The 10,861-nt window shown below is 37.6% G+C and overlaps 1 protein-coding gene across 1 annotated transcript; it reads left to right on the top strand.

The window, feature by feature from the left end:
* Window positions 1–712: 712 nt before the first annotated feature.
* Window positions 713–9,354, top strand: dyrk1ab (dual-specificity tyrosine-(Y)-phosphorylation regulated kinase 1A, b). The gene is made up of 10 exons (XM_073817342.1): window positions 713–1,496; window positions 5,440–5,636; window positions 5,859–5,951; window positions 7,222–7,410; window positions 7,562–7,709; window positions 7,819–8,105; window positions 8,203–8,349; window positions 8,568–8,708; window positions 8,811–9,114; window positions 9,212–9,354. The coding sequence occupies exons 2-10, from the start codon at window positions 5,517–5,519 to the stop codon at window positions 9,352–9,354; spliced, it is 1,572 nt and encodes a 523-aa protein (XP_073673443.1). The 5' UTR covers window positions 713–1,496; window positions 5,440–5,516.
* Window positions 9,355–10,861: the final 1,507 nt, after the last annotated feature.

Below are 10,861 nucleotides of genomic sequence, written 5' to 3'. Positions count from 1 at the left end.
TTCCAGATTTATCTTTTCACACTGAGGACAACTGGCAGACTCATATGCGACTATTACAGAAGGTTTAATGGTCACTGACGCTCCAGAAGGAAAAAACTATGCATTAAGAGCCGGGGGGTGAAAACTTTTGAACGCAATGAGGATGTGTAATTTTTTTCTTATTTTGCCTAAATATTTTCTTTTCTTCAATAAGTACTGCCCTTCACATGCTACAGATGTTTACATGTTTCCCAGAAGACAAAATAAGATTATCTTTAATTTTAAAAAGTTTTTATCCTCAGCTCATAATGCATTGCATTTCCTTCTGAAGCATCAATGAGCTTTTGAAGCTTCTGTAATAGTTGCATATGAGTCACTCAGTTGCCCTCAGTGTGAAAAGATGGACCTCAAAATCATACAGCAATTGTTTGAAAGGGTTCAAATACACAAAAATGCTGAAAAACAAAAGAATTTGTGGAACCTGAAAGATTTTTTTTCTATAGAACAGCGGGCAGTTTAACTGTTCAGGACAAACAAGGGACTCATGAACAACTATCATTAAACAAAAAAACACAGCTGTGGATTACTAAGGTAATAACAGTATTAAGAACAGGGACATTTTTATAAATTCAACTATTATTTTCTCTTGTGGACTAAACATAAAATTAAATAATTGTGTAGTTTCTATGTCAGTTTTACTTGACTGACACATGGCGTGCAGCAAGCAACCTTTACTGTTTCCCCTCTTACGGAACGTCATTTGAACATCCGGGTACTCGGCTGCTTGATTGACAGTTGCCATAGCAACAGACCAGGCTGTCGCCATTTTGTCAGTTGCCTTTTTAATCTTTCAAATGTTTTCGCTTCCCGCCGGAATAATGCAGTCACGCGCTCGTAACAGCGACAGTTTTGGAAAGGCTTCACCAACCGCGTCGGACTGAAAACGACACCCGGACAAAGAATCGGAATGCCAGGAATATATTTAGTGGGCTAGTAGTCCGTGTCTCGGGTCCGCCGGGCCGGTCCGCTGCGCAGGTTTGGAACGCGCGCCATTTTGTGAAAACTGACAGAAAAGCTTAACGGTTTTTGTTCACCTTTTCACGCAGCTGTTTCTACGATATCCTTACGGTGTTGTTTTTTTGCGACTAGTTTTGCTCTTGGAAACAATTAGTTTGCGTCTCCACGACTTCAGAAGCGAATTATCTTGAATGTGCGTTTCCGAGCGCTAGCTGGTTAGCCGGGTTCGGTAAAGTCACTGAGAAAGAGCGCTAACTAGCCGCTAGCCTTCACTATACCACTTATAAACCATGATTAATACGCAAATGAGATCTGACATGGGCAAACAGGCTTCGGAAAGACGCTGTTTTAACGTTACCTGTCAATCGAAATAGGAAGGCTTACAGCCCCGTCAGGCTCAATACATTAGGGGTGTCTCATCGGAAGCAGCGTAGAGAAACTGGATCAGTCGCCAAACTATACTGGATCTGGGACTTTAAATGAAGATCACACCATCAAAGGTGAGTATTTGCCATTTATAGAGGTCTAACGTTCAGTGAATCATATGGCTGTTGTAGGTTTGTTTACAAACCGCTTGTTTGGTAGAAGCTACAGGCTAGCGTAGGTTGATTTGGCCTAGATGGCTAGCCGATTAACTTTCCTCACATCAGTTAACGTTAGCGATCTTTGTTCCTGTAACAGATAGCTTATCCAATCATCGGCATTTGCTTTTTATACTTCCCAAGCCCTAATAGTGAGCGTTAGTACAGTTTTCAGCACAGTCTGGTAGTGGTTTAACAGGTAACCCCGTGTAGCATCGCTAGGTCAGCCTATTGGAGCAAATGTGTGTAGATGAGGTTTGCTCATCCTAACGGTTTTATACACTCGCAGAAAGTGCCAGCTGGTGATTATAGAAGTGTATCATCACATCAGTCTGATGGGAGTGTTTGGCTGGTAACGCTGGTGGTGATGATGATGAAGCCCCATGACTAGCGTGTTGTCAGTTAGCCATCAGGCTGGTTTCCTGTCGGGGGAGGGGGGCTGACATTAGCCAGCGATGTGATGCCTAACCATAGTTATCCAGCAAACATTGCTCAGTCATGTAGTACGGGTTTAGACTTTAGCGTGACGATGGAGACGTTAAACGAGTCCGATCGAGCCCGATGAATGGCTAAGCCAGCTAGAGAGGTAAGGTCCGCTTTATCGTTACCTGTCACTATCCCTCAGTTTACACTTTGGTTAGTTTCCTCAGTGTTCAAGGGTTTTAATCAAGTCATCTATAGTTAATGTGAAGGAATGCTTAGATTTGTCTTTGTTAATCTGTGTAAAGCTTTCAGAAGGATGCTTTCGTCAATCACATATGAATAATAGTCTCTGACCAGGTAAATACAGGACAGATTGTGAGGTTCCCCCTCAGTGTCACATGAAGGTTCAGCTTTGATATTGTTATAAACATAATAAAAGTGCAGCTGATATAGACATGGATGCTTTTGCACAGAGAAATGTCTCATGTCATGGTTTGTTGCTTTTGTTTCCCTGAGGTAAACTTTATTTTGAAAGTTTATAGGTAGATCCATGTCAGATGCCATCTTTTTTTGTCCATCACTTCCTCCCACAGCGATCTAAATGTGTGATTGACAGTGGTCCTAGTTTAACAGGGCCTTTTGTGATGCAACTTATTCTTATAAAGTGACTGAAATAAGGTTTGTGCAAAACAAAGAATAAGTTGCATGCATTTACCTGGATATGCAAGAATAGGCCTTACACTTGTTTTCTCTTTACACTTCATGCACTTCCCCCTATTCCATTTCATTCCATCTTATTGACATTGTTTTGGAGTTTCAGTGGTGCTGAAATCCAGCTAATCTGCTGTAGTGTCATTTGTGGGCTTCTTGTTTTTTATTCGCTAATGTTTGGATTAATTATAACTTTCTGTGACCTGGGGAAATATTACTTTTTAAACATTCAAGTATGTTTGGTTAAATTAGACAAAGTTCTGTAGGAGTTGTGCGAACTTAGGCTTACTTGTAGAAATAGGAATTCAATGTTACCCAAGTTTCAAACAAAAAATGCATGCATACAAATGCATGCTCAGTATTGGGATAAGTTGTAAATTCTCTAAATAGTTCACCTTTTATTGTGACATTTGTTTGTCAAAGTTTATTTGCACCCCTTCTATTCATGTTGGACTGTAAGGAAACTTTGAAATGTGGGTGATAAGTTAGTTCACACCTGCATGTGTATCAAACATTTTACAACTAATTAAGATGAAATTAAATTATACCAGAAGTCATGCATCCAGGTTAGCTGTTTGCACCTGTTCTTGCTTTGAAGCAGAAACTTCACATCTGCACATCTTACTCTATTGATTTTAACCCTGATGGTTAAAAATGATGGTTAAAGTTGAACATGGTTAGCATGGCTGCATAGTCACTTGGACAATAGTTTGACGTGGGATATCTAGTGGGTAGCAAAAAACCAACAAGTTGTTTTCTTTTTTTGTGGCTTAGTCATAACTTAGTTGAAGTTTTTCTCTGTTTGCTGTACATACTTTGTTTGTTCTTGTGCTCCGTACGAAATAAGTGGAATAATTTCTGGGACATGTAACACATTTTAACTTTGCAGTTTGAGGAGGTGTCACTGGCCATCTTGAAAGCTATAAATTACAGGGAGCTGACCCACTATTACACTATAAGTAAGGAGCGCTTATGTTGTTACAGAGCTTTATTATAGATTGGAAAATGTTTGATGGAAAGTCATAATTGTTCTTGTTGTGAGAAGGTCATTTAATGATCACAGTCACTGTAAAATAGTCAAGGGAATTTGTTGTATGTTTGTTTACATGGTCTGATAATGTCCAGACATGCCATGGAATAAAATTAGTTTAAAAGGATGAATTAAATTAAAATTTAGTATTATTTGGCTATTACAAAACATTAATAGTTTTTGCTAGTGGTGTTTTAGTTTGTTAAAAATGAAGTATTAGTTTTATTTATTTATTTATTTTTACTTAATTTCATCCTTTGAAACAGGATAATCAGATCAGTAAACAAAAAAAATAATGTATAATTTTTTTTTTGTAGTTTAGATTCAGCAAGAAAATGTTAAAAAGTTGCAATCATGTAAAATCTGAGTGACATGCAAAATATTTTAATGTTTATATTGTTTGTAATGTGTTACCAACTTTCAGATTTTTAATATAGGCTTATACATTCGTATATCTTCTTTGAGTTATAAAGGCTGCTTATAAATCACAAAAAAAAAACAGATCTAGATATGCAGTAAGAGGGTCTTCTATAATGCAGAATGTAATGTTGCTTATGTTTGTACTGTGACATACATCAGTTTTTCTCTTGGTGAACTGCATGCAGTCCTTGACAACATGAATCATCAAGCCCATATTGAGAAATATAGCAGAACAGATATAAAAAATAGAAGCATCTCAGAAGATATTTTACTGTATCTTTAAAAAATATAGTATCAATTTAAAATGTTTATATTAATAAATTAATGTAAACATGTAAAAATCATTTGAAATGGTTTAGTTTGAGGCTGTAGAAGTGTTTCCATCCTCTGATATTTTGTGGATCACATGAATTCTTTGCCCTGCCTTAGTTAGGTCAGCTGAATCATTCTCCGCTCCTACACCATGAGTGGGGTCTGAGCTGCTATTTTGCTGTCAGGCTCCAATGTGGTGGATGCTTCATCTAAGTGTGCCAAAGTTCAATTTTATTTCTTGTTTATTTCTTGTTTTCTTATTGGAAAATGGGAGCAGCTCTGCCCTGGCAACAAAAGTAGGCTATTTGCATACTCTTCTGTGATTGGCTTGAACATTGATGGGCTTGCCAAATCACACTGTATCTTCTTGGTGATAGGCTATGCTAATTAGGTGCTGTTGCTGGGATTCTGAATAGTGGTGGGATTCTGTGTGGCTGTGGTGCATTGTGTTGCCTGGCAAGAGATGCTGATATATGAGCAAGCTCCTTATAATTATCACCACTTACAGCTAAAAAAGGACAGATTTCTGACCAAAAATTTTTGTACTTGATATGAAATCTGCACTGTAGTCTTTTCTCTTTTTATTTAGAAATAGAGAAGAAAACCTCTTCTTTTTTCATTTCTGTACAGTTACATTAATGGTTGTCTTTTTTTATTGTTATGCTTTAATTGTTAGTGCTTTTATTTCTCTGGCATTTACAGTGTGTTTTGTTCTATTCTGATAAATTCATAGATTTTTGTACAAAAGTATATATTTGCTTTCTATCCTGTTGTGTTTTAGTTCTAGTGCTACAAGCCTATGCTTCATTTTTGTTACATAAATATCTCAGAGATGGTTTTGCTCTCCTGAAACAGAGAGAAAAGGATAGTCTTAATAACCTGAAAGAGGTTTGCGGTTCAAAGGATCACAGGGAGAGAGGAGAATTTTGTTCTAACACACACTAATTTAGCTTAAATTTCCTCTAGGGGGAGAGACCTCAGCATGCAAACCCTCGTCTGTCCGGCTTGCACCCTCTCTTTCTTTCCATGCTGCTGGTCTTCAGATGGCTGCTCCCATGCCTCATTCGCACCAGCAGTACAGTGACTGTCACCAGCAGAGTACAGACCAGTCTGTCACTGTACTGCCATACAGTGATCAGACACAAGCACTCACTGCCAGCCAGGTACTGGATGCTCCGCTCCTGTTTATGCACTTAGTTTTGTTTGCATTGTGAATAAACATGGATGGAGTGCGCTCAATTGTTGCGCTTTGTAAAATGAATTCTTCCTGTTACTTGTCACTTTGCCTTTGGATTATTTTAGTCAAAAGTATGTGGATTAAAAAAAAAAAATAGAAATGTGTCACCTATTAAATCCAAATGTGTTTCTGCCTTCTTTTATTGCAGAGGCACATGCCCCAGTGCTTTCGTGACCCCACTTTAGCTCCTTTGAGGAAGCTCTCCATAGACCTGATCAAAACCTACAAACACATCAATGAGGTAAAATTTCTTTATTTTATTGCTATTCTCAGATTACTTTCCTTGCAAGAGTACCGCATAAAATGAAGTTTAAAAAAAGGTAGTAAAGAACAAAATTATGATACTAGATCATAAGTAGTCATACCTCTGTCATACCTTGTTTAAGATTTCACACTAATAAATGGTGTTGTAAAAATATCAAAATCTCACAATACTATAATATCTCGGTATGAAATCAATGATACAATATTTATTGCAATATTTAAAAAAAGGCATATGAAGACTTTGCAAAACAAATTGTACATTTTAAAGTTTAATTATTGTATCTTATGCACTTTAAGAGTTCAAAATTAAGAGCTCCAACCATGTTCCTAACTAAGAAAACTTAAGTCAGAAAAAAGTCAGTGAATTGACTTGTCTAAATTACATTCACACTGGTGTTTTAGGAAGCTAAACACATTAGAATATAATAACAGTTTTATATTATTGTTATTCCTATGACAGTAATAGCCAAATATTGTAAAACAATTGCACTGTAATATAAATGAAAATGGATATTTCATAGGTATATTATTTTTGCTTTACATTGCAGTAGGGAAATTACAATACCACTGTCCTTATTTCTACACTTGAAAGAGATATTTTGAATTTGGACTGCAGTAATGTTACCCATTTAAACCGTTAGCTGTCAGAAATTCATACTGCACTTGTAAGCTTTTATTTTGATGGAAAGCTCCAGCTATAGTGGAAACAGGCTTACAAAAATGCATGTCACTAAAATGCTGTAATCACCTGCTGCGTAAATAAAGCGTAACTGATGGCCATTGCATTCCCAAACGTGCGCTAAACTCACAGCACATGCAATAAACGAGTTCACTGCATTCACTGTGAACTGAGCCGTTCTGAGGTGTGGAAAACACCGGATCATGAGTTGATTGCCTGAACAAAGTACATACTTTGCTTAGTAACGTGCAGTGAAAACAGACTTGATGAAGCCATATTGTGGTTTTGGTTTTAGTTTATTTGACAGAAACTGTGCCAAAGCATAATGGACAAAAACCCAACTTTACAGACCTTTTATGTTAGTATAAGAAATATAAATATATTTATAAAAACACTTTTTGCCCTGAAGACCTATCATTTCATAACGTCTTGTGACCATGATGATATCAAGACATGATAATACCATTACATCCCTACTAATAAATGATAAAGTTATGAGCACAACAATGCTCAAGGCTTTTTCTGTCGAGACTAATGCTGTAAAACATGCTTGTTCTCCTCTGTACAGGTGTATTATGCAAAAAAGAAACGACGGCATCAACAGGGTCAAGGTGAGGACTCCAGCCACAAGAAAGAAAGGAAAGTCTTCAATGATGGCTACGACGATGAGAACTATGACTACATTGTCAAGAATGGGGAAAAATGGATGGACCGCTATGAAATTGACTCTTTAATTGGAAAAGGGTCATTTGGACAGGTATGATGTCTTGAGTTTTGTTAATAGTTTTTGGAAAGAGAAAAGACTTTCAAGATTTTAAATAGTATTAAATAGGAATATTGTTAAGCTAAATGATTTCATACAAGTAAACAAAACTTGTCATCTTAATGTAATTGATGCCTGTTTTTAGGTTGTAAAAGCTTACGACCGAGCTGAGCAAGAGTGGGTAGCAATTAAGATTATCAAGAACAAGAAGGCCTTTCTGAATCAAGCTCAAATTGAAGTACGGCTTCTCGAGCTCATGAACAAACATGACACAGAGATGAAATACTATATAGGTAAGGAATCTGTTCAATTCTTTGTTCAAAGTGCATTCCTTCAATTTTAACTATCATAAAGCTAAATGTATTTTGTTCTCTTGTTTGTTTGTTTGTTTTTTTTTCTCAGTACACTTGAAACGGCACTTCATGTTCCGGAATCATCTTTGCTTAGTATTTGAAATGTTGTCATACAACCTGTATGACTTGTTACGGAATACGAACTTCAGAGGTGTCTCTTTGAATCTGACACGGAAGTTTGCCCAGCAGTTGTGCACAGCACTACTGTTTCTCGCTACACCTGAGCTCAGCATCATCCACTGTGACCTAAAGCCAGAGAACATCCTGCTATGTAACCCCAAGAGAAGTGCCATCAAAATAGTGGACTTTGGGAGCTCCTGCCAACTGGGACAAAGGGTATTGTGAATCACCTAATTTATTGTATGTGTGGAAAGTGTGGCGATTATCCACAATATGTCTAAAGTAATTGGTTGTATTTCTCTTTCTCCGTCAGATATATCAGTACATCCAGAGTCGATTCTACCGCTCCCCTGAAGTATTATTGGGAATGCCATATGACCTGGCCATAGATATGTGGTCTCTAGGATGTATTCTGGTGGAAATGCATACAGGAGAGCCTCTGTTTAGTGGAGCCAATGAGGTAATGAGCTATTTGTGTTATTATTATTATTATTATTATTATAACTAATGTACTCTTATAATGTTTCCTGTGTCCTTAAACTACATTTAGATGTGGGAATGGATCCCCTAAATTATTGTTTAATGTGTGTGCAGAATACAGGGTTCAGATGTGGAATAGTCTGATTGAAAAACATAGTCTGATAAAACAAACTTATTCTTTAATTGAAACTCCGTCAGGTGGACCAAATGAACAAAATTGTTGAAGTACTTGGTATCCCACCCAATCACATTATGGACCTAGCACCAAAAGCCAGGAAGTTCTTTGAGAAGTTGTCAGATGGGACATGGAGTATTAAGAAGACCAAAGATGGAAAAAGGGTACATGTTGTTGATATTTTGAAGTAGAATCATGGGTTTCATGGGAATGCTTGTTATTGTTGTTGTAAGTGCTAGAACATCTTTCTGCTTTTCTATGTGCAGTACAAACCTCCGGCATCTCGAAAGCTCCATGTCATCTTAGGAGTGGAATGTGGTGGACCAGGCGGTCGTCGGGCGGGAGAATCCGGCCATGCAGTAGCTGACTACTTGAAGTTCAAGGACCTCATTCTCAGAATGCTGGACTACGACCCCAAAACGCGAATTCAGCCCTACTATGCCCTCCAGCACAGTTTCTTCAAGAAGACGACGGATGAAGGAACCAATACAAGCAGTAGTGTGTCAACAAGTCCTGCACTTGAGCAGTCGCAGTCATCAGGGACCACTTCTAGTACATCCTCAAGCTCAGGTTCGACTACAATTGATTCTCCTTTGGTCTCTTGAATGTATCTGGGTTAGTAGTGTTTCTGAGTAAAGCTTAACGCCGTTCATTTGCTCTGCTTCAGGAGGATCGTCTGGAACAAGCACCAGTGGCAGAGCAAGATCCGATCCGACTCACCACCATCGGCACAGCAGCGGGCATTTCGGCACAGCCATGCCAGCCATAGACTGTGACAACCTTTGCCCTCAGGTGAGCCCACATAGTTAATCTTGTCAAGTAGTTGACAATTGGCTCTTCGCAAAAACCTGCGCTCCTTGGTTACAGTTGCTATGTCTGACAAACAATGCCGCTCTCACACTACACATACATTGTGGAGCAAAGAGAAAACTGACAACACGTTAACGGACAAGACAGAGCAGGTTACTTCTAGTATGAAACAAGGTCTCAGCTTTCAAATGTCTTTTTTTAAATAAATTTAATAAATACCATTTTGTGGCTCTTTAACGTGTCGTGGAGCATGTACATTAGCATGGACTTGCTAACTTTAATGTTAGCTAGTTTTAAGCAGAGATCTCTTTCTGAAGCACAAGATGACATTCAAAGAGCAGGTCATATGCTATTTTAAAGTGTCCTAATATTGTGTTGGAGTTCCCTACAACAGGTTTCAATGCATCCAAGGTAGGGCTGTGCAATATATCGAAATATCTCAAATGTACAAATTGCAATATGCATATCGCTACAGCTTGTAATATTTGGGGCCATGAACAAAAGACAAAGAGAAAATCACTCACTGCTCTTGCCTAAATAACTTTTGTAGCTTAAATGAGAATCTGTGAAGTCATAGAGTGAAGAATAAGTAGTGTTTTATTTTTCCTTTTTGTTATTCAGTTCCTAAACTGATGATAAAATGATTAGACTAATGTTAATATGACATTTTATGTAATGCTAGAGTAAAACACTATTGTTTACTTTCAGAAGTTGTTGTAGGGGTGCTTGCTTCTCGCAAAAAGTGAAACATGTATGCTAGTTTTATTGGAATTAGAATCAGAATGAGCTTAATTGGCTAAGTGTGCGCAAAAACAAGCAATTTGTTGTGGTTTTACGGGAGCTCTTGATATGTACATATAAATATCCATATACTGTATATATATATATATATATATATATATATATATATATATATATATATTTATTATGAGACAAGATAGTTATGGAAGTTCACAGAACTGACTCAGTAACAGCTGCATAAAACTCCCTTCTAAAAGCCTACTCTGCTCTGATTGGTCAGCTGGCCAAGTCTGTTGTGATTGGTGTTTCCGTATACAATCCGTGTCGGAAACTAAACGCCTATTATCAGAATTATTTTTTTGGCTAAAATTTAGCTGCTAAACTGTTAAAGGAACACTCCACTTTTTTTGGAAATAGGCTCATTCTCCAACTCCCCCCGAGTTAATAAGCTGAGTTTTAACTTTTTTGAAATCCATTCAGCCATTCTCCTGTTCTAGCGATATCACTTTTAGCATAGCTTAGCATAGATCATTGAATCCTATTAGACCAATAGCATCACGTTCAAAAATGACCAACGAGTTTCGATATTTGTCCTGTTTAAAACTTGACTCTTCTGCAGTTATATCGTGTACTAATACCAGCGGAAAATGTAAAGCATCGATTTTCTAGGCCGATAAGATTAGGAACTACACTCCCATTCCGGCGTAATAGTCAAGGAAGTTTGCTGCCGAAACATGGCCGAAGCAGGCGCAGTAATATCACCAGC

This window comes from Garra rufa, chromosome 14, assembly GCF_049309525.1.
Source record: "Garra rufa chromosome 14, GarRuf1.0, whole genome shotgun sequence".
Taxonomy (NCBI): domain Eukaryota; kingdom Metazoa; phylum Chordata; class Actinopteri; order Cypriniformes; family Cyprinidae; genus Garra; species Garra rufa.
This window is presented reverse-complemented; position numbering and strand designations above follow the sequence as displayed.